This window comes from Petromyzon marinus, chromosome 5, assembly GCF_048934315.1.
Source record: "Petromyzon marinus isolate PM22_M1 ecotype Great Lakes invasive population chromosome 5, UKy_Petmar_22M1.pri1.0, whole genome shotgun sequence".
Classification (NCBI taxonomy): domain Eukaryota; kingdom Metazoa; phylum Chordata; class Hyperoartia; order Petromyzontiformes; family Petromyzontidae; genus Petromyzon; species Petromyzon marinus.
In genome coordinates, this window is record NC_133671.1 from 22,735,431 (window position 1) to 22,759,896 (window position 24,466).

At 54.7% G+C, this 24,466-nt stretch overlaps 1 protein-coding gene across 2 annotated transcripts in view; it reads right to left on the reverse strand.

The window, feature by feature from the left end:
- Positions 1-24,140, reverse strand: part of LOC116939241 (T-box transcription factor TBX2-like) — a 35,609-nt gene extending 11,469 nt beyond the window's left edge. Inside the window, exons 1-3 of one of the 2 annotated variants that reach the window (XM_032947409.2) lie at positions 23,180-24,140; positions 19,989-20,256; positions 6,904-7,050 (exon numbers count right to left, since the gene is read on the reverse strand). In XM_032947409.2, coding sequence (XP_032803300.1) covers positions 6,904-7,050; positions 19,989-20,256; positions 23,180-23,523 — 759 coding nt within the window. In that variant the 5' untranslated portion in view covers positions 23,524-24,140. Of the gene's footprint in view, positions 1-6,903; positions 7,072-19,988; positions 20,257-23,179 lie in introns of both variants that reach the window. The other variant, XM_032947408.2, reaches the window with a different exon arrangement.
- Positions 24,141-24,466: the final 326 nt, after the last annotated feature.

Sequence of the window (24,466 nt, forward strand, 5' to 3'; positions counted from 1 at the left end):
CCCATTGTTGAAGGTGTCGCGCAGGGACATTGAATCGAAGTGGTGAGACCTCTGTGTGGACCAAGTCCAGCAGCAGCAGCTACAGCAGCAGCTACTGCTACAGCAACTACAGCTGCAGTAGCAGCAGCTGCTGCAGCAGCAGCAGCTACTGCAGCAGCAGCAGCTACTGCAGCAGCAGCAGCTACTGCAGCAGCAGCAGCTACTGCAGCAGCAGCAGCTACTGCAGCAGCAGCTACTGCAGCAGCAGCAGCAGCTACTGCAGCAGCAGCTACTGCAGCAGCAGCTATTGCAGCAGCAGCTATTGCAGCAGCTATTGCAGCAGCTATTGCAGCAGCTACTGCAGCAGCTACTGCAGCAACAGCAGCTACTGCAGCAGCTACTGCTGCAGCAGTAGCAGTAGCTGCTGCAGTTACTTCTGCAGCAGCAGCTGCTGCAGCAGCTACTGCAGCACCAGTTACTGTAGCAGCAGCTACTGCTGCTGTAGCTGCTGCTACAGCTGCAGTAGCAGCAGCTACGGTTACAGCTGCTGCCTCCCTTTCTCATCCGGAAAATCGGTAACCTGCGCCTGAACCGGTTTTGTTCATTCGGTTACCGATAATGCCAAAAAAATGACGATGTTAAAACCTTCATATTTAAATCCGCGTTATGTTGCCGTGCAACAATAATACACACGCGTACACAGTACGCACAATACTTCATACAATGAACATTACACAGACATTGTACATATCTGGATATTGAGCTTAAATAACAACATTTCACCGGGATGATCCCACGAGATGGGGGTAACATATCGTTCGCTGTGTGATACGCAGACACAATACACACATATACAAAGGACATCAATGTACATCAACAATGTGTACGGTACAATAGGGACCGTTTGATACATACACACCAAAACGTTCACACATAATGCGTACACGTGTTAAACACGCACGAAATTCGTACAAATGATATGTGCATAAGACACCACGCTTTGTGTATTCGTACTTAGCATGCTCTGAGAGTACATGCACAAATAAAAAAGACAAAGATCCCGGCTTAGCCTCAACAGACTGTTGGGGCAAGTGCGGTTAGCGAGCACCTATGAAGGTCTGCACGGCACACGAGGGGGTGGGTGGCCAGCACCACGCCCGGCCACCTTTGTCTCCGTAGTGGCGATGTTTACACATCGCACCAGGTACTCATTTGAGGCCGAGTCGACCTAGGGGAGGCCCAGGACCGGTTCAGATATTCGTCACCGGTGTTGTCCGTGAGCGGGAATCGAACTCGGGTCGCCGGGTTTGTAGCGCAGCACGCTAACCACTGCACAAATACACACATATATACACACATTGTACAAATAATACAGACAACGCGGACATAATACGTACAGGCGACACACACAAAACTCACGATTTGATCGTACATACGCGAATACACATACACAGCACACACGTGCTACGTACTCGAGATGAACACCACGCACACTTTACACGGACGTGCAGTCACACACACAGGTACACACACACACAGGTACACACACACAGATACACACGCACAGGTACACACACAGGTACACACACAGGTACACACACACAGATACACACGCACAGGTACACACACAGGTACACACACACAGGTACACACACACAGATATACACACACAGGTACACACACAGGTACACAGACGTACACACACGCACCCGGGTGTTCCTGATTTTCTGGTTCGGTCGCCCCGCGCCGCGCGCCCCCCACGCGCCCCCCCCCCCACCGCGCGCCCGCCTCGCGCCCCCCCCCCGCGCGCCCCCCCCCCCCGCGCCCCCCCCCGCGCGCCCCCCCCCTGCGCGCCCCCCCCTGCGCGCCCCCCCCCCTGCGCGCCCCCCCCTGCGCGCGCCCCCCCACGACCCCCCACCCCTGCGCGCGCTCTCGCGCGCGCCTCGGTGCTTCCCGCGTGTTTGCCGAACGCATTACCGTGGCGTGCGGCGCGCGTACCCCCACGCGGCACGCATCCTGCATTGCCACCCGCGCGAGTCCGGCGTGTGTATCGGGTGCACGTGTGTCTCGTGTGTACCTGTGTGTGTGTGTGCACGTGTATCTGTGTGTACGTGCGCGTGTATCTGTGTGTACCTGTGTGTGTACGTGTGTGTACGTGTGTGTACATGTGTGTGTGCGCGTGTATCTGTGTGTGTACGTGTGTGTGTGTACGTGTGTGTGTGCGGGTGTATCTGTGTGTACCTGTGTGTGTACCGGTGTGTACGTGTGTGTGCGCGTGTATGTGTGTACCTGTGTGTGTACGTGTGTGTGTATACGTGTGAGGAGCGGTAGTGTAGCAGTTAGCGCACTGCGCTATGAACCTGGCGACGCGGGTTCGATTCCCCGCTCACGGCAAACACCAGTGACGATTATCTGAACCGGTCCTGGGCCTCCCATAGGTCGACTCAGCCTCAAATGAGTACCTGGTGCAATGTGTAAACATCGCCACTAGGGAGACAAAGGCGGCCGGGCGTGGTGTTGGCCGCCCATCCCCTCATGTGCCGTGCTGGCCTTCATAGGTGTTGCTCGCTTACCCCAACAGTCTGATGAAGGCTATACGGGTGATCTTTGTATTTTGTGTGTGTGCGCGTGCGTGTGTGTGTGAATGTGCGCGTGTGTGTTTGTACGTGTGTGTGTGCGCGTGTGTGTACGTGTGTGTGCGCGTGTGTGTTTGTACGTGAATTTGTGTGAGTTCACGTCTGTGCGAGTTTAATTATGCGTGCGTTGGATTGCGTGTGCGAGTTTGAGTTGGCGCCAGCGAGCGTGAGAAGGGTGAAGGTGTGTGTGTGTGTTGTTAGAAGGGTGAAGGTGTGTGTGTGTGTGTTGTTAGAAGGGTGAAGGTGTGTGTGTTGGGAGAAGGGTGAAAGTGAAGGTGTGTGTGTTGGGAGAAGGGTGAAGGTGTGTGTGTGTGTGTGTTGTTAGAAGGGTGAAGGTGTGTGTGTTGTTAGAAGAGTGAAGGTGTGTGTGTGTTGGGAGAAGAGTGAAGGTGTGTGTGTGTGTTGTTAGAAGAGTGAAGGTGTGTGTGTGTGTTGTTAGAAGGGTGAAGGTGTGTGTGTGTTGTTAGAAGAGTGAAGGTGTGTGCGTGTGTGTTGGGAGAAGGGTGAAGGTGTGTGTGTGTGTTGTTAGAAGGGTGAAGGTGTGTGTGTTGTTAGAAGGGTGAAGGTGTGTGTGTTGTTAGAAGAGTGAAGGTGTGTGTGTGTTGGAAGAAGAGTGAAGGTGTGTGTGTGTTGTTAGAAGAGTGAAGGTGTGTGTGTGTGTGTTGTTAGAAGGGTGAAGGTGTGTGTGTGTTGTTAGAAGGGTGAAGGTGTGTGTGTGTTGTTAGAAGGGTGAAGGTGTGTGTGTGTTGGGAGAAGGGTGAAGGTGTGTGTGTTGGGAGAAGGGTGAAGGTGTGTGTGTGTTGTTAGAAGAGTGAAGGTGTGTGTGTGTGTGTTGTTAGAAGGGTGAAGGTGTGTGTGTTGTTAGAAGAGTGAAGGTGTGTGTGTGTTGGGAGAAGAGTGAAGGTGTGTGTGTGTGTGTTGTTAGAAGGGTGAAGGTGTGTGCATGTGTGTTGTTAGAAGAGTGAAGATGTGTGCATGTGTGTTGGGAGAAGGGTGAAGGTGTGTGTGTGTGTGTTGTTAGAAGGGTGAAGGTGTGTGTGTGTTGTTAGAAGGGTGAAGGTGTGTGTGTGTTGGGAGAAGGGTGAAGGTGTGTGTGTGTTGGGAGAAGAGTGAAGGTGTGTGTGTGTTGTTAGAAGAGTGAAGGTGTGTGTGTGTGTGTGTTGTTAGAAGGGTGAAGGTGTGTGCGTGTGTTGGGAGAAGGGTGAAGGTGTGTGTGTGTGTGTGTTGGGAGAAGGGTGAAGGTGTGTGTGTGTGTTGTTAGAAGGGTGAAGGGGTGTGCGTGTGTTGGGAGAAGGGTGAAGGTGTGTGTGTGTGTTGGGAGAAGGGTGAAGGTGTGTGTGTGTGTTGGGAGAAGGGTGAAGGTGTGTGTGTGTTGGGAGAAGGTGTGTGTGTTGGGAGAAGGGTGAAGGTGTGTGTGTGTGTGTGTGTTGTTAGAAGGGTGAAGGTGTGTGTATGTGTGTGTGTTGGGAGAAGGGTGAAGGTGTATGTGTGTGTTGTTAGAAGGGTGAAGGTGTGTATGTGTTGTTAGAAGGGTGAAGGTGTGTGTGTGTGTTGGGAGAAGGGTGAAGGTGTGTGTGTGTGTGTGTTGTTAGAAGGGTGAAGGTGTGTGTGTGTGTGTGTGTTGGGAGAAGGGTGAAGGTGTGTGTGTGTGTTGTGAGAAGGGTGAAGGTGTGTGTGTGTTGTTAGAAGGGTGAAGGTGAAGGTGTGTGTTGTTAGAAGGGTTGAAGGTGTGTGTGTGTGTTGTTAGAAGTGTGAAGGTGTGTGTGTGTCTGTGTGTTGGGAGAAGGGTGAAGGTGTGTGTATGTGTGTGTGTTGGGAGAAGGGTTAAGGTGTATGTGTGTGTTGTTAGAAGGGTGAAGGTGTGTGTGTGTTGTTAGAAGGGTGAAGGTGTGTGTGTGTGTTGGGAGAAGGGTGAAGGTGTGTGTGTGTTGTTAGAAGGGTGAAGGTGTGTGTGTGTGTTGGGAGAAGGGTGAAGGTGTGTGTGTGTGTGTTGTGAGAAGGGTGAAGGTGTGTGTGTGTGTTGTTAGAAGGGTGAAGGTGAAGGTGTGTGTGTGTTGTTAGAAGGGTTGAAGGTGTGTGTGTGTTGTTAGAAGGGTGAAGGTGTGTGTGTGTGTTGGGAGAAGGGTGAAGGTGTGTGTGTGTGTGTGTTGTTAGAAGGGTGAAGGTGTGTGTGTGTGTGTTGGGAGAAGGGTGAAGGTGTGTGTGTGTGTTGTGAGAAGGGTGAAGGTGTGTGTGTGTTGTTAGAAGGGTGAAGGTGTGTGTTGTTAGAAGGGTTGAAGGTGTGTGTGTGTGTTGTTAGAAGTGTGAAGGTGTGTGTGTGTGTCTGTGTGTTGGGAGAAGGGTGAAGGTGTGTGTGTGTTGTTAGAAGGGTGAAGGTGTGTGTATGTGTGTGTGTTGGGAGAAGGGTTAAGGTGTATGTGTGTGTTGTTAGAAGGGTGAAGGTGTGTGTGTGTTGTTAGAAGGGTGAAGGTGTGTGTGTGTGTTGGGAGAAGGGTGAAGGTGTGTGTGTGTTGTTAGAAGGGTGAAGGTGTGTGTGTGTGTTGGGAGAAGGGTGAAGGTGTGTGTGTGTGTGTGTGTTGTGAGAAGGGTGAAGGTGTGTGTGTGTGTTGTTAGAAGGGTGAAGGTGAAGGTGTGTGTGTGTTGTTAGAAGGGTTGAAGGTGTGTGTGTGTGTGTTGTTAGAAGTGTGAAGGTGTGTGTGTGTCTGTGTGTTGGGAGAAGGGTGAAGGTGTGTGTGTGTGTGTTGTTAGAAGGGTGAAGGTGTGTGTATGTGTGGGGAGCGGTAGTGTAGCGGTTATCGCGCTGCACTACCACACAGCCACCAACACCTGTGACGATTATCTGAACCAGTTCTGGGCTTCATCTAGGTCGACTCAGACTCAAATTAATACCTATATGGTTCGATGAACATCCCCACGAGGGAGACAAAGGCGGCCGGGCGTGACGTGGAGCTGGCCACTCGTCCCGTCATGCGCCGTTCCGGCCTTCATAGGTGCTGCTCGCTAACAGCACTTGCCCCAAAAGTCTGTTAAGGTTATATGGGGGTTCTTTTTCTTTAACACTGTAAGTGTGTTTTTGATTGTGAGATTCAAGAGTGCATGTGCGTTCGTGTGAGTTTAGTCTATCTGTGAAGCTGAGTGTATGTGCTTGTGTGCGAGTCTAAGCGTCTGTATGTGTGTGAATTTAAGTGCGAGTGTGTGTCTGGGAAAATCATTGTCTGTGCGCATGTCAATGTGTGCGTGCGCGCATGTAAGTGCGTGTGTGAGTTTACATTTGTTTGTCTTTTGTGTGTTAATTTGAGTGTCTGTGTGTGCGCGCGCGTGTGTGCGTGTCATTGTGCGACTTTAAGTATCCGTGTTTACGTGCGCGCGTGTGTTTGAAGTGTGTGCACGTCTGTGGATTTAAGTGTCCGTGTTCATGTGGTTTGTGTGTGAATTGCATTGTGCGTGTGCGTGTCAGTCAGAATGTGTGTTTAAATGCGTGTGTGGTGTAGCGGTTAGCGCATTGCGCGACGAATCTGACGACCAGAGTTCATATTCCGCTCACGGCCAACACCAGTGACGATTATCTGTACCGGTCCTGGGTCTACCGTAGGTCGACTCAGCCTCAAATTAGTATCTGGTGCGGTGTGTAAACATCGCTACTAGGGAGACAAAGGCGTCCGGGCGATGCGCTGGCCACTCACCCCCTCGTGTGCTGTTCCGGTCTTCAAAGGCGTTCGCTAACAGCACTTGCCCCAACAGTCTGTTAGGCTATATGGTAGATCTTTGTCTTTGATGTGTGTGTAGAGGTGAGCGCGCTGCGCTACGAACCCGGCTACACGATTCCCGCTCAAGACCTATAACAGTGGCGAATATTTAAACCGGTTCCGTGCCCCGCCTAGGTTTACTCAGCCTTAACCGAGTGCGGTTTATACATATCACCACTGGGGGATAAAATAGCGGTTGTCCGTCCGGGCATGGTTTAGACCACCCCACCCCCTCGTGTGGCTGTGGCAACCTTCACAGTTGCTGCGACTCGCTTACAGCACTTACCCCAACCGTCTGTTAAAGGCTATCCGGGGGATCTTTGTCTTTGTTACTGCAAATGTCTTGACGTGTCTAAGCGTGTGGTGCGGCGGCGAGGTTCGACACGTGCCCAGGTGAGAGGGACGAGTGAGAGAGAGGGGGGGCACGGACGAGAGAGGGGCATTGGGAGTGAGAGAGGGGCATGGGAGTGAGAGAGGGGCATGGGTGATAGAGGGGGAGGGGGCACGGTTGTGAGAGAGGGAGTCGCCCCTCGTCCACTCACCTTGTCGTTCTGGTAGGCGGTCACCGCGATGAAGTCCGTCTCGGAGAAGACGTAGGTACGAAAGGTGGAGTAGGGCAGCTTGAGGATGTCGTTGGCGCGCACGATGTGGAAGCGTGGCTGGTACTTGTGCATGGAGTTGAGGATCGTCTGCGGGAGAGAGGGCCGCAACTGAGTGGCCACACACACACACGGGCACACACACGCACACACACACACGGCTCACTTCGCGCTCAGCTCGGCCACCGCGGCGCGACTGCGTACGCGACGCGACGCGACAACAGCAGCAGCAATAGCAGTGCACGCGACAAACACAATAGCAGTGCACGCGACAAACACAATAGCAGTGCACGCGACAAACACAATAGCGGTGCACGCGACAAACACAATAGCAGTGCACGCGACAAACACAATAGCAGTGTACGTGACAACTCAGTAGCAGTGTACGCGATATCACAGCAATGTACGCGATTTCGCAGCAATGTACACGACATCACAGTAGTAGTATACGCGACAAAACAGTAGCAGTCGTAGTAGTGTACGTGACTTCACGCGACAACACCAACCAGACACACGTGTGTATGCTGTGTGTACACACACACAGCATACACACGGCGGTGTCAAAGCGGAGCGTGCAGCGACAGCGCTGCGTGTACACAGAGGCTGCGTTGCGCTTACAGAGGCTGCGCTGCGTGTACACAGGCGGCGCTGCGTGTACACAGGCGGCGCTGCGCTACACAGAGGCGGCGCTGCGCTACACAGAGGCGGCGCTGCGCTACACACAGGCGGCGCTGCGCTACACAGAGGCGGCGCTGCGTGTACACAGGCGGCGATGTGGCGGCACGGCCGAGAGCGAGCGCGCTACTTCGGTCCGCACGCCGCCGCTCACGCGTGGCGCAGAGTGTCGCGACCCACGGGAATGAATCCCATTTTCGGGGGTTCCAGGGACCCCCCCCCCGGCCATGCCTCCTCTATCGCTGTGTCAGCGAGGTGAGGGATGGTGCTGGGGAGGGGGGAGGGAGCGTTGGGCACCCCGGCTCCCCGCACACCCCACCCCGGTAGCTCTGGGCGCGTGTCCCCTAATCCTCCCCTAATGCTTTTTGACTGAAATCCGCGCGCGGCCGCGACTCGCGGGAGCCGCGCCCGCTGACGGGAGCTGGCAGGGGTTGGGGGGCAGGGGGAGGGAGCGGGGGGGGGGTGTCACCTGGGAAGCCAACGAGCCCCCCCCCCACCTTGTTCCCTCCCCCCGCTTCCCCTTCTCCCCTCCCTCCCACGCATCCGTCAACTTCACACCGGGCCCCTTCCCCTTCGATCCCTCCCTGCTGCCCCCCACGCTGCCCCCCCCACCCTTAGTTGAGTAAACGCCAAGGGCAGCCGAGCCCCGTGACGTCACTCGGCGTGACCCCCTTTAGGGTCGAAATTGCAAGGACACGGGGGGGCGTGGGGGGACACGGGGGAGGTTGACAGCGAGGGGGGTGGGGTCATCTGGGGGGGGGGGGGCGACTCGGCTCACCCCGAGAGTCGACAACTCACGACTGCGCAACACAAATACAAAGATCCCCCGTGGAGCCCACACGAGCTGTTGGCGCAAGCGACCACCGATGAAGGATGGTAACGGTGCGCGAGGGGCTGGCGTGGATGGCACCGCGCCCGGCCGCCTTTGTCTCCCAGTGCCGATGTTGACACACCGTAAGCGGTACTCGTATACGGCCAAGATGATATCATCCGCCACTGACATTGGCCGTGACCGAGAATAGAATTCAGGTCTCCCGATTCGGAGCAACTGCTCCCAAACGTGTTGTGTGGGTTCAAGTAACGCACACTTATACATCATAACATGTGCCACAAACCACGAGCACGCGATGCAATATATAGACAAAGATCCCCCGTACAGCCTAAATAAACTTTAGGGGCAAGTAGCGTTAGAGAGCATCTTTGGAGAGTGGAAGGGCATGCGAGGGGGTGGGTGGCCAGCACCATGCCCGGACGCCTTTATCCTCCATAGTGGCGGTGTTCACACATCGCATCGGGTACTCATTTCAGGCTGGGTCGACCTAGGGGAAGTCCAGGAGCGGTCTAGATAATCGTCACCGGTGTTGGCCGTGATCGGGAATCGAGCAGCGAAGCGCGCTAACCCCTACACTACCGCTGGCCACACAATATACACACACACGCATGCATATTGTAATGCATAGGCACACTACAAAACCATGAATTTATAACATAACATCTACAATACACGTATGCGGCTAAATATACACACGCCACGGCTACACTACAGCACAAACACAAGAACTAAATATTGCACAAAATGTGCACACCATTAAACGTATTTACACTAACCGGCTAAAAGCCATACAACACGCACACACACAATCTGCTATGATACATAACCTGTGTTATGTATGCACAGACAGCACGGTACACAACCACCGACACAGCACGCTTATGAACAGCATCGCGGGCTCAGACACTCAAAGTATCACTCACGGCACAGCTCACGCCAAGAGGACCACCTCGTTCACACTCGCACATCATTACCATGGGTGACACAACACCACCACAATGGATGTACAATACACACCACGGCCACACAACTCGCGACAAACGCGTGTGCACGTTACACACAGACACATACCTACACACGCGTGTACACATACCATCGCGCGCCGATCATCATCAGTCATGTTCAATCCACTGCTGGACGCAGGCTCCCCCCTCCCCCCCCACTAACGACTCTGCAAAGTAACGATCCATCCAGCACCTGCACACGACCTGATTTCATTACTCCATCTCCCATATTTCGACATGATCAACACGCCTATGCATACATACAAACTACTCCTAAACCGACATTACACGTGATTGCATACAGAACACCTCGCATACAGAACACACGCATAGAATAACACGTAAATAATAGTTATAATTTACAACCACTGTTGTCAATCCACTGCTGGATTAATGCCTTCCCATGCCTCACCACGCAGCAGAGTGAGGGGGTTTGTGAAGCGGAGAGTATCCCAGGAGCGCTTCACTTGCCACTCGCCACTGATGTTAGCCGTGGTCGGGAATCGAACTCAGGTGTGGCAAGAATGCAGAGCCCTCGCAGTGCCCTAACCACTGCGCCACAGCTCCACCCTCGTATACACACGCCGCATTCTTCACACCCATAGCCAAACACTCAGACTGACACACAGACCGACACACACGCAGACTGACACACACGCACTCACAAACACACAGACTCACAAACACTCAGACCCACGTGTAAACAGCAGACAGACGCGTAAACCAACACAAACACCCGGCTACACTCACAACTCAGAGGCACATTTCGCGCCCAGGTATCCATATATCTATATACAAAGGCAAATGCAAAGATCACCCATATAGACTAATCATACTATTGGGGCAAGTGCTTTAGCGAGCACATATGAAGGCCGGCACGGCACACGAGGGGGTGGGTAGGTGGCCGGCCAGCACCTTGACCGGCCGCCTTTGTTTCCCGAGTGGCGATGCTTACACCTCGCGCTAGATGCTGAGTAGACCTAGGAGAGTCTCATGACTTGTTCAGATAATCGTCACTTGTGTTGGTGGCCGTGAGCGAGACTCGAACTCGGTTTTCATGACCGCTACACGATTTATCCATACACACACAAAACAAGGCAAAGATTACCCGTATAGCCCTTAACATACTGTTGGGGCAAATGCTGTTATTGAGCACCTATGAAGACCGGAACGGCACACGAGGGGGTGGGTGGCCAGCACTACGCCCGGCCACCTTTGTCTCCCCAGTGGCGATGTTTGCACACCGCACCAGGTACTCATTTGAGGCGGAGTTAACCTAGGAGAGGCCCAGAACCGGTTCAAGTAATCGTCACTGGTGTTGGCCGTGAGCGGGAATCGAATCTGGGTCGCCAAGTTCGTAGCACAGCGTGCTAACTGCTACACTACCGCTGGCCACAATATGTATACACACACACTCTTACACACACACGGTATGTGGTTGCGTATGCATACATCCATGGCTAAAATTCAGCACGGGTCTGTCCGGAAAATATTTCCACATCCAGTACACCTCGTGTCGCCATGGCCGCGGCGGCGCGGGACACATTCAGTGAGAAATGAAGTCCCCTGCGTGCGATTGCGAGCAGCGCACATACACACACACATACATATATCGGTGCTCGCTAACGGCACTTGTCCCAACAGTCTGCTTGAGTCTGTGCGGGGGATGTTTGTCTTTATTTGCATAAATGTATTTCCGACGAAGGCCAGACGGTCGAAACGTTGATATTTTTGCTTTCCTCCTTCAGTGATACGAACATATATTTGTGTATTGCCCTTGGTGATGAGCTCCACACACCGTGTCGCTCATTGGAGGAGTTGTTTGACCATACTTCTCCACGCCGGTCAGTGCAGGCTGCTGAAAGCTGGCGGCCGACCAGCAATGGACTCAACGCTGAGCGTTAGACCTGGCCGGGACCACTACCCCCCCTCCCCCCCGACTAAAGAACTATCACGATTAGTATTGTCATGTCACTGGTCGTGTACAAGTTCTGACCGAGAACGTACGCGTGCAGAGCACACGCAGCGAACCGTGTCAGTCGCTGCTCGGCCGAGCTGGGATTATTTCAGTAGCGCAGTCACTGCCACGACGGTAGTGCAGTCATCTTCTCGTTCCGTGTGCACGTGCGTACGCACGTGTGTATGTACGTGTGTATCTACGTAATGTGTGTACGTGTATACGAGAGGCGGGTGGCGCAGTGATTAGCAAAGCAATGGGCCATCGACCAGATGGCCCCAAGTTCCTTCCATTCCCGACCGCGGCTACCATCAGTGGCAAGCGATGTCTCCGAGCCTCACCTCGTAATGGACTGCAGATGACCACGCATTATGAATCATGATATATCTCGTGTGGTGGTGGTGGAGAGAATTAGAACTTCCAGCTACCTTTGCTACGTACACGTCGCACGAGACGTGGGCGGGTTTCGGCCCTTATGCGTCTCATCAGCAGTCAGATTTGCTAAAGACATTGTACTGTCTCATCAGATGTTACTAGGAAGTGCCTTTTCTCGACACCACAGACAGTGCAAAACACACACAACTCGTTCAAGCCTCGCTCAGCCGGAGGTAGCTCCTTCTCGTCTGTTGCCCCCACTGCCTAGAACTCCCTTCCCACCAGACACCCGTGCTATTGTTGAGTCCCTGCCCCTGTTTAAGTCCAGGCTCAAAAGCTCGTCCTCTGCCTATGACAGACTGCATCTATAAGACAAAGACCCGACCTTAACAGATTGGTTGGGGCAAGTGCTGCTAGCGAGTCGAAGCTATGAAGGCCGACAGAGCACACGAGGGGGTGGGTCACCAGCACCACGCCCGGCTCGCCGGGTTCATAGCGCAGCGCGCTAACCGCTACACTACAGCTCCCCACTGCCTTTGACGGACTCCTCTACACGCACAAACACAGCCCACCTTTTCTAGATGCACTACACACAGACACAGCCCACTGTTTCTAGATAACACTATACACACACATTCCCCACTGTTTCTGCGCAGCACCGCTGAGATGCGCTCACATTAGCCGACCAGTGTTGGTGGGTAAGCACGTCGCCCGTAGACCTGCATTGTGGAGGCAGCAGCCAGGGTTGGTGGATCACACACGAACGGGGAGGAGCCGCGTCTCCGGCTGTGCCAGGAAAAGGCGGTGCAACCAAAGTTACGGACTGGTATCGCCTGTCCCTTCTGTACCGTGGGATCGAGTGTTGCCCCTTCACGCGTCGTGAGTTGTCTCCGCGTGCTCCCACTCGTATAAATATTATGAACATGGATTAACTGAAAATATCCAAACGTAATATCTATATAGAGGACCGCAGAGCTTGGGCAATTGTTGGTAGCACCGCCGACTCCTCACCACCCTGGCTGCTGCTGGCGTCTTCCCGCTCGCGTCTCTGATTCGTCGTCGATTGTGAGAGGTGCGATTTATATGAAGGGTGACGCCGCTGTGTATACAACAACTACTACACGTGATGGACGGTCGTGATTTAGCAGCCATTCCACTCCACGTTGTATTGCACCGTTACGCTGGATACAACCTCATCGCGAGCTGTGAACTACTGGAAGTGATTCGTACCAACATTCGTGTGAGTCTATCGGAGCGCGCTGATATTAACCCGGCAGCGTAGAGAACGCGGTGAAAGGTATGCGGCGATACAGAACTGGAAATTCAGTGGGCCATGCATGCAACGTGTATGTACATCTGCAGTCTAAGAGACATGAACGTGTTGAACTCGCACAGCCGTATCCACAGATATATATACACACACGCGTACACAATCGTGTAAATAACCACAAGGATAGGCACACCGCACAAACGAGCAGAGACTATGAACACATATACGTGTATATGTACACGCGTACACACGCCTACACAACCGAGCAATGTACACATAACCACCACCACAATGAACACAATTTATTTATTAATTACACTGCATAAAACAAACAAAAAAAATTGTCGTGACACAATGAATCCGCATGCGAAAATGCACAAGCGTGCAGTGGTTTACATATACATATATGCATGTTGGAATTATTTCGCACCGTACGCAGCCAACCGTGCTAACTGGAGGTGCTACATTTGTATATACTATATGCGTGGTAATTTATACACAAATTACAGAGCCAACACACAACGAGTACACGGACATAATTACTACACAATATATACACACACCCTTATGAACGCACAAAACACGTACATTTAAAACACGAACACGCCTGATGATTAAAAACGAGAAAATCGTACGCAACTCATAGAAATGCACAAAAACACACGAACACAATTAATGTGTGATTAACACAAACGTCAACACACCGAATACAGAAATACGCACACACCTAAACACCAAGCACACACAAAGCTAACACATAATCAACATCCGCATATCAATATTCACCGACACAACAGCGATTGTGCACAGAAGGTGGAAGTTTCGTTGTGTGCTCGGGGATTAGAGCCAGGAACGAGAGGAGGAGACACAGCGTGAGGACCCCGTCAGTAGGAGCGGATACCCACACTTTACCCCACCACAAATGCATTAGTCAACCATAGCCAATACTTACACCTCAGTCAACCCACCGGTCAGCCGGCTAAATCGAATCAATGGTCACACTCGACCCCACCAGTCAATCCCAACCGATATCAACACTCCACCCCACCACACCAGAGTCCAATCAACCACAGCCACTTCCCATAGCTGACACCGGATCGAAGCCGGCCCCTAACGCGACCCTGTGGCCGAGTGACCCCGTAACTCAGGGGTAGAGGTAACACAGGGACGATGGTCACGCTGGTGTAACGGAGAGGGAACGTGGTGTCACGGTGGCACCGTTACGCGCAGGCCGCTATTGTTCTCTGCGCGACCCCCGCCTCAAGGGGGCGGGGGTGTGGGGGGCTAACGGGGCGGGCGGGCTAGATACGAGCGGTGATTGTCGATCGCAGTTGGAGACGGTAGGGGTGGAACGAGGGGGGCCTGGAACCCCCCTGAATGCAGCTCGCTCAAGCCCTGCCCCCCCCCCCCCGCCACTTTCCGCTCAAGTTCACGGCGTTATTCGTTCCCCGAGCCCGGCCGCGACTCGCGGGGTCGGGAGAGCGAAGCGGGGAGAAGAGAGACGGTAGTGGACGAGAGACGGAGAGACGGTGGGAAAGAGGGAGTAGATGAAGGCAGGGAAGAGGTGGGGGAGATGGGGAGAGGGAGATGGGGAGATGAGGCGAGCAAGGGAGAGGAAAGTGGAGTCATCGCCTTCCGTGGCGCCGGCTCTGAGTATGCGTGTGTGTGTGTGTCTGCGTGTGTGTGTGTCTGCGTGTGTGTGTGCCTGCGTGTGTGTGTGCCTGCGTGTGTGTGTGCCTGCGTGTGTGTGTGCCTGCGTGTGTGTGCGTGTTGTTTGTCCACGTGTGTTTGTCTGCGTGTGTCCCTCACTGTGTGTGTTCGTGTCTTTGTATGTGTTCGTGTTTCTCCGTGTGTCCAGCGTGTTCCTGTTGCCCTGCATGCGTCTTCCGTGTTGTGTGCTAAAGTGTCTACGCGGCGTTCCCGTGCGACTTCGTGTGTCTGTCCGCGTGTGTGTTGCTCTGCCCGCGTGTTTCCAAACTACAGCTTCTTCACGGAACAGAGAGTGCGTGCGAGAGAGAGGGGGGCGCGAGGAGAGAGAGCGAGGAGAGAGAGAGGTCCCCGGCCGTGTTTGTCTTTGTCGAGTTGCTCACAATTGTCGCACGAACGCGTGGAATAGGGAGCGGGCCGCAGCGAATTCCCGGCGCAAGGATCCTAAACAAACGGCGCTGATTCAATTAGCGCGGCGTCCGCCCCGTGGCCCCAGGGGCACAAGGCCCCCCTCCCGCCTCGGCCCACGGCCGCGCTCCGAGCCCCTGGGCCCCGAGACCCCCGTTTCGGGGCCCGTAAACACGGGGACCGCCGTGCTCGCGATGCCGCCCCGCAAAGGCAGCAGCAGCACAAGAACACACGCTTGGGGTGCAAAGACAAAGATCCCCCGTAATGACTTTACCAGCCTGTTGGGGCAAGTGCTGTTAGCGAGAAGCACCAAGCCCGGCCGCTGTTGTCTCCCTAGTGGCGATGTCTACTAGGCATTGAGGTTGAGTCGACCTAGGGGAAGGCTCAGGACAACTTTTTGGCCGTGAGTGGAAATCGAACTCGGGTAGCCGGGTTCGTAGCGCAGCGCGCTAACCACTGCGCCACCGCTCCCATAAATGCACGCACGTACATACACGTGTACACAGCTACGAGCGCGCACGCGTGTGTACATGACTACATGACTACGTGTGTACATGACTACATGACTACGCGCGTATGCGAAAACACACTCGTGTGTGTACACATCAACACATGTGCACACGTAACTATAGACACGTGTGCACCAATACATAGACAGAGCTATACACAACCAATGTATGTGCACACAACAAATGTACGTGTATATGGTTGTACATAAATAGAAACACAGGTATAACACACACAACAAAGACAAATATCCCCCTTAACAGACTGTTGGGCTAAGTGCTACATTCGAGCACCTTTGAAGACCGGCACGGCACGCGAGGGGGTGGGTGGCTCGCATCACTCACGGCCACCTTTGGCTCTCTAATGGCGATGTTAACACATCGCGCTACGTACTCAGTTGAGGCTGAGTCGATCTAGGGGAGGCTCAGGACTGCTTCAGATAATCGTCATTGGTGTCGGCCATAAGCGGGAATCGAACCCGGGTCGCTGGGTTCGTCTCGCAGCGCGCTAACCGCGACACGACATACACACAAACGTATACAACAGCACACGCATCACACACAGCATATACTATACACGTGCATTCGATCAAAAGCATGCACACATATATACAGTACAGCAAATACGAACACTCAATAACATACACACGCTCACACAACACACAAAGACACACACGTCTACAGATAATGATACAAGTATATGGGTGTGAATGTACGCACATTCGTCCATACAGGCGCACAAAAACAAACACCACGGCGCGTACACTCACACAACAATAAATAACCACGCAGTCGGAGTCAACTGGCACGAACAAAGACAGAGGTCCCCCCTGTAGCCTTACAGGCAGTTGGGGGCAAGTGCTGCTAGCGAGTCCCTATCAAAAGCTGGTATCGCGCACCGAGGGAGGAGGTCGTGTGGCCAGCCCCTCGCCCGGCCGCCTTTGTCTCCTCAGTGCTGATGTTTACGCACCGCACCAGGTACTCGTTTAAGGCTAAGTTGACACATGTGCATATATACACAGGTCCCCCATATAGCCTTTTACGGACTACTGGGGCAAGTGCTGTTAGCGAGCGCACAGACCTGGCACGGCATATACGGGGCATACACAAGGGGGTGTGTGGACAACACAAGCCCCGGCCACCTTTGTCTCCCCGGTGATGTTTACACCACGCCAGGTACCCATTTAACTCTGAGCCGACCTAGTGGAGACATTCCCAGAACCGGTTCAGATATTCGTCACCGACAGTGACCGCGAGCGGGAATCGCGCTAACGATCACTCCACTACCGCTCCCAACAACACACACACGTGTATAACACACACACACGTGTATAACACACACACACGTGTATAACACACACACACACGTGTATAACACACACACGTGTATAACACACACACACGTGTATAACACACACACACACGTGTATAACACACACACACACACGTGTATAACACACACACACGTGTAAAACACACACACACGTGTATAACACACACACGTGTAAAACACACACACGTGTATAACACACACACACGTGTATAACACACACACGTGTATAACAAACACACACACGTGTATAACAAACACACACACACACGTCTATAACAAACACACACACACGTCTATAACAAACACACACGTCTATAACATACACGAATGCCTCCATGTGATCACTATTTAATTCATACGTGAATGCATTTACACCGTCATTTATTTATTACATTCCAGTGCGTGCACGTGTCTGTACACACTTGCAGCTGTGTGTGTGTACACGTGGCCGTGCACACATGCACACATGTGTACACACACGCGCGCGTGCAAAGGATCGCGTGTGTGTACACGAGTGTGTGTTCGTGTGTACACGAGTGTGTGCTTGTGTGTACACGAGTGTGTGTGTGTGGAGCGGTAGTGTGGCTTCGCTACGAACCCAGCAGAGAGAGACCCGAATTCGATTCCCGTTCACGGCCACCAATGTCAGTGACGATTCATCTGCACCAGTCCTGGGGCCTCCCCTAGGTTGACTCAGCCTACAATGAGCATCTGGCGCGATATTTAAACATCGCCACTGGGGAGACAAATACGAGCGGGTCGTGGTGGTGCTGGTCAATCCATCCACCACGCGTATGCCACCGGCCTTCATGGGTGCTACTCGCTAACAGCGCTTGCCCCGACATTCTGTTGAATGATATAGGGAGATGTTTGTCTTCCTACATTGGTGTACACACACGTGTACACACGAACACACACACTCGTGTACACACACGCGTGTTGTACACCCCCCCCCCCCCCCTTGCCGCCCCAGAAACCCCGCACCCACACACTCGGCCTATCGGAACGGCCATCATCACGTGTCTTACCTGGCGGGGCTACACCTGAGCGCTTAGCGATTCGCAACAATAACAACGTTCACTAGCATCTATACATGCATACAATACACATGGGTCATGTAACATATATGGTAAACACGTGTAGCACATGAATCATTAGACTTGAGCGGATGGTGGAGACGCGGGGAACGAGCGATGGCGGCCTTCATAGGTGCTCGCTAACAGCACTTGCTGTTAAAGTATACAAAGGTTATATGGGGGATTGTTGTCTTTATGTGTGTACAGTCTGCGCTACGGGTGTAGCTGTCAAGTATGTGTGAAATGTGTAGCCGTCAGGCTGTGTGATGGGGGTAGGTAGTTGTCAAGTTTGCGTCACGGGTGTAATGTGTCAGTGTAGCTGTCAGTCTTGTAGGCTGTGTCCGACAGCCTGTAGGTAGTGGCCGTTAGCTTGTGTTCAGTTAGACACGCAGTTTGTTTGTGAAGTTATCGACTACCCATCGTGTCTGTGCATCGTGTCTCGAGGGACTTCTGTGGACCCTGCAGCACGAGCCGGTGTCTTTCGGACGAGTGCGGCGCAGTGCGCCCTCGCCGTGGTGTCTGTGTGACGGTGTCTGTGTGACGGTGTCTGTGTGAAGATGTCTGTGTGGAGATGTCTGTGTGGAGATGTCTGTGTGAAGATGTATGTGTGAAGGTGTCTGTGTGAAGGTGTCTGTGTGAAGGTGTCTGTGTGAAGGTGTCTGTGTGACGGTGTCTGTGTGAAGATGTCTGTGTGAAGATGTCTGTGTGAAGGTGTCTGTGTGACGGTGTCTGTGTGAAGATGTCTGCGTGACGGTGTCTGTGTGAAGATGTCTGTGTGAAGATGTCTGTGTGAAGATGTCTGTGTGACGGTGTCTGTGTGAAGATGTCTGTGTGAAATGTCTGTGTGAAGATGTCTGTGTGAAGATGTCTGTGTGAAGATGTCTGTGTGAAGATATCTGTGTGAAGATATCTGTGTGAAGATGTCTGTGTGACGGTGTCTGTGTGACGGTGTCTGTGTGACGGTGTCTGTGTGAAGATGTCTGTGTGAAGATGTCTTTGTGGCGGTGTCTGTGTGAAGATGTCTGTGTGACGGTGTCTGTGTGAGATGTCTGTGTGAGATGTCTGTGTGACGGTGTCTGTGTGAAGATGTCTGTGTGAAGATGTCTGTGTGAAGATGTCTGTGTGACGGTGTCTGTGTGAAGATGTCTGTGTGACGGTGTCTGTGTGAAGATGTCTGTGTGAAGATGTCTGTGTGACGGTGTCTGTGTGAAGATGTCTGTGTGACGGTGTCTGTGTGAGATGTCTGTGTGAAGATGTCTGTGTGAGATGTCTGTGTGACGGTGTCTGTGTGAAGATGTCTGTGTGAAGATGTCTGTGTGACGGTGTCTGTGTGAAGATGTCTGTGTGACGGTGTCTGTGTGAAGATGTCTGTGTGAAGATGTCTGTGTGAGATGCGCGTGCCCGCTGTGCGGGGTCCACAGACGCCGCGTCTGTGCATGTTCGAAGCTCACGGCGTCTTCTGTGGTAAGCGTCGAAGTGCTGCGTTGTGTGCGGACTAAAGTCTATGTGCTCACGGTGCATTTGTGTGAGACTGATGATCTGTTGCAGCTGTTGCTGCGTTGGCTTTGGTGCATAAGCAAAACAAATGTATATTTAAAACATCTCAACACTTTAACCATCATACTAATAATATAAAGTGTCAATAACTTATATAGATGACGTTTCGGACTTTGTGCCTTATTTATAACGCATAGACGTTCCCTTGTAAGGCGGTATCACAGTATCCTGTGTCTGCGTGCAAAGGCAACATTAACCACGTACTTACATAACATGTCTGTAAGTATACATATATTTAAGGTGCTTGCTTTCTACAGCCACCTGAACACCCTAAGTGGTCCATGTGCGCGCGACGGGGAGCGGGTGGAGGAGGTGGTGGTGTACTCACGAAGCCGTGCTTGTCCGAGATGTTATTGGTGAGCTTGAGCTTGTGGAACGAGACCACTTTGGACATCCACTGTTCGCCCGTAGCCGGGCTGTCGGGGTGGATGTACATGCGCTTGGGCATCTCGGGGTCGGCCTTGCCCGCCACCATCCAGCGAGAGTTGTGGAACTTGTAGCGGCAATCGTCGGCCGCCACGATGTCCATGAGCAGGATGTACTTGGCCTTCTTGTCCAGACCCGACACTCGCACCTTGAAGGGCGGGAACATGCGCCTGCGCGGGGGGAGACGGCGGGGGCGACACGGCGGGTACGGCGATGACAAAGCGGTGTCGTCTGCTGTAACAGCGAGACGCAGACGGCGCCCCTGAATAACCAGGCACAGCCGTGCCCTTTAAATAAACACGAATCATCAGACACACGAGTCGCAATCAGACGCAGCGATGCCCTTTCATAATCAGACACAGCTGATGTCCCTTAATCAAATGAGACATAGCCGGTGTCGCGTGCTATTATTGCTGCTCGCGCGGAGCCGTGCACAGAAAGCCCGCGCGGTTACCGTGGTCTCATTGATCAAAAGTGGCGCCGAAACCACCGCAAGTACACGGGCTGGAGAGTACACGGGCTGGAGAGTACACGGGCTGGAGAGTACACGGGCTGGAGAGTACACGGGCTGGAGAGTACACGGGCTGGAGAGTACACGGGCTGGAGAGTACACGGCTGGAGAGTACACGGGCTGGAGAGTACACGGGCTGGAGAGTACACGGGTTCGATTTATATTGTCGGACGTGTGCGTGATGATTAATATGCAAACATCTGCGCAATTAAAAGTTTGTACAATAAAATGAGTACAAATACAAATATATACAAGCACACACATGAGTACGTATATATGTGTGTGTGTGTGAAGATATCCAGCTACCTTCTCCGTGTTCAATTGCTGGTTGAATTTTAAATGTACACGTGAGGTTTTATGAGTACGTACGCATGAATGCGTGTACATAAGAGTGTATATACAAATATAGTCAATGTATATACACATACTACGTACATACACACACGACTGCGCGTTAGTGGGTACACGCGTGTGCAAACGCGGTGGACTATCAAACACTCAAGCCAGCCACACGCAGAGACGGACAGACGCGTTGTGTGTGTACACACTCGGTGTACACACACAACCGCGTGTGTACACACACACAAACTATCAGTAGCGAAAACACCAACGATCGACACAGGCACACTCGTGCGTTTGTGTGTGTAGGATGAGCAGAATGAATGCGTGTGTATGTATATGTCTAAAATGAGTGCTTGGTGCTATATATAAACATCGCCACTAGGGAGACAAAGGCGGTCGGTCGTGGTGCTGGCCACCCACCCCCTCGGGTGCCGTTGTGGCCTTCGTAGGTGCTCGCTAACAGCACCTGTCCCAACAGTCTGTGAAGGCTACATGGGGGATCTTTGTCTTTGTGTTGTGGGTCTGCGTGCGGATGAGACGAGGCCTGTCTCACCGCGGGGTCTGCGTGGTTGTCGCTCTACCCATTAGTCGTTCCGACATTTTAGCAAGCGCAACGCGATTTTTTGTTGTCCACAAAATATAGATATGCAAATGTTCTAATTAATCTTAACGAGATCCGCATTTGTTTTTCGGGCAAGCATGCGCGAGTGCACGTGTGCATCGCGCACCGAGTTGTACTTATATACATACACACACAGACATCTCCCGTGTAGCCTCGAACAGGCTGCTGGGGCAAGTGCTGTTCGCGAGCACCTACGAAGAACGGAACAGCACACGAGGGGGTGGGTGGCCGCCACCGCGCCCGGCCAACAAAGACCCGCGGAGACCATCGGCCGGCTCCCTGGCGTCTCCGTCGCCTCCTCTCCCCGCGAGTTCTCTCTCAAGTCCCCCACTGGACGATTCGCACGCGAGCGACCCGCGGCGAAGGCGGGCAGAGTGCGAAGTGTTGCGGGAGAGCGAACTCAGAGGCCGGCCAGGCCTGCGTAATGGGTGCTTCGCGAGGCCGCGTCTCGCTCGGGGTTGTGGGACGCACCCCCCCCCCCCCCCCCGTTCTCTCTCCTCGTGTAAGCTACAAACAAAACAACCCTCGCTCAAATCCATCCCCGTGCGCTCCCGATTTTAGACCTCTGTGCTGCCTGGGAACCGCGATCTAAACCGGTCGAGTCTCGGTTTGCAACATCGGCCCAGTGGTCGCTCTGAGCTGTGCGGCGCGGGGAGGAAATGCGCGGAGAGGCGAGGGAAGGAGAGGGGGGACGAAGGGAGGAGAGAGGAGGGAGTCGCTCTTGCGTTTTTCTCACTCGAATGCCGAACGACCCTCCTCGCTCCGGAATGCGCCGGAGACACCGTGGGGAGAGACTGTGACGACACCGCGGGGAAAACACGGAGACGCCGCGGCGGAGACGTCGAGACGACACCGCGGGGAGACCGCGGCTGAGACGCGCAACGCAGCCGGGTCGGCGGTGCTGCCACCGCCGCCGTTTCTGCGCCCGAGGCGCGGCGGCTCCGCGTGAAAAGACCGCGAGAGACGGGAGGCGACTCTCGCTCGGAGCAAAATGAATGCGCGGACCTCGGTCTCGGCCTCGAGGTCCGTGCTGGGCCCCATGTCCCGCACACCTCCTCGGGCCCCGCGGAGTCTGCAGTGCGCGGGTCGCACGCCACCTCGTGATGGATGCGCAGCGACGGTGCCCGCACGTCTGTCTGTACACGCCGGGATGTGTGGACTCTCTGTACACGCCGCGATGTGGACTCTCTGTCTGTGTACGCTGTGGTGGACGCCTGCACCCCGCCGTGGTGTACACGCTTGCGATTGTGCGTGCGATTTCACACACGCTTTGACAACGTATACGCGATGAAATGGTGATGTGTGTACGCGTCGTCGTACGCGATGCATGGCGTGTGCACTGTTTACACACGGCGCCAATGTGTACACTGTGTGTGTACACAGTGTACACATTGCAATAGTGTGCGCCCGTTACAGCGACGTGCGGACACTTGCGTACACGCTCTGTCGGAGTCCGCTATGTCGGAGTCAGCGAAAGTGCGCACACGAGGACGCGTGGGGGCTTCGCAGGGTCTCTCGAACTTCGTCGCGGGACCCCAGGCCCCGTGTCCCTCCCGCTGGGGAAGGACCCCGGAATCCCCTCCCGGACACCCCTCTCGCACCCCGTCTCGGCGCTCACCTGCCGGACTTGGTGATGACCATCTCCGTGCCGAACTTGTGGAACTGGTCCCACAGATCTTTGGCTTCGAGCGTCACTTTGGGGTCATCTTCCACGGCCTCCTCCGCCTCCAGCCCCTTCAGGTGGCGCAGGTGCGCGGCCTGGTGGCTCAGCGCGGACACCGAGAGGCCGGGGTCGCCGGGCATCCCCTTCCCGAGGGAGCCGGAGAGTCCCGGTGGCAGAGCGAGCGCAGGGAAGAACGGGGGCTGCGCGGCGAGCAGGGCGCTCATGGGGAGGTCGCTCGGCCGGCCGGGGAAGAAGGGGTGGTAGGCCATTCCGCTCGCAGCTAGGGCCGGCTCTCGCATCGGGACGCACGAGAAGGAGGCCGCGCGCGCCCTCGTCCGCGGCGGGGTCGCTCGCTCGGGAAAGGGGTGCGGGGGGTCGCAGCTGCTGACGGGAGGAGCGGCGGAGGAGATGCAGGACGAGGAGGAGGACGAGGATGATGATGAGGATCGGCAGCGGTGGCGAGAAGAGATGGAAGCGCGCCCACCCGGGCTTGGCGCGGTAGCTTGGGAGGGAGGGAGGAGGAGGACTCACTCGGCGGAGGGGCTGCGGGCAGCGGACGGCGGCGCGCTGCTGCTGCTGCTGCGTCCGGCCACGAGCGCAGCGCCGATCTCTGCCGCTGCGCGAAGTCGCGGCGCCGCGCGTCGCCCCCCCCGCTCCCCCCTCGTCTTTGTGCGCTCGCTGATTGAGTGGCGCTGATTGGCTCGTTGACGCGTCCCGGGCCAATGGCGAGCGGCGCGGGGCGTGGTGCCTTGACGCGGCGGCGCCGCGCGCGTTGCGTCACCACGCGGCCGAGGTGTCGCCGCGACTTCCCCAGCGCGAGAAACAAAAAAAACTCGACGAGGGAGGAGGAGTGAGGGAGAGGGGAGGGAGGGAGGGCGAGCCGCGGGACACCCGCGGCTCCCGCACGGCCTCCGCGACGAGGACGAGGCGGTTCGCAGCCAATAGCGCCCCCCCACCCCCACCACCTACCATCTACCGCCTCCCACTCCGTGCAGGTGACCTATCCCCCTCCCCCGCCCATCTTCCCTACCCACTGCCCACCTGCGCTGTCCCCGACCCCCCACCCACCCCCCACAGGGCCCCCTTTCTCCCCGTTCCGGCGGCGCCCCCCCTCGGCGGCGCCTTCATCGCTGCTCCCCCCGCGTGCTCGGGGCCGCCGTGTTGGTGTCGCGGCGCTCCCAGGACGCGCGCGCGCGGGGCGCCGCTGCCTCTCATCCCGCCGCGCTCCCAGGACGCGCCCCC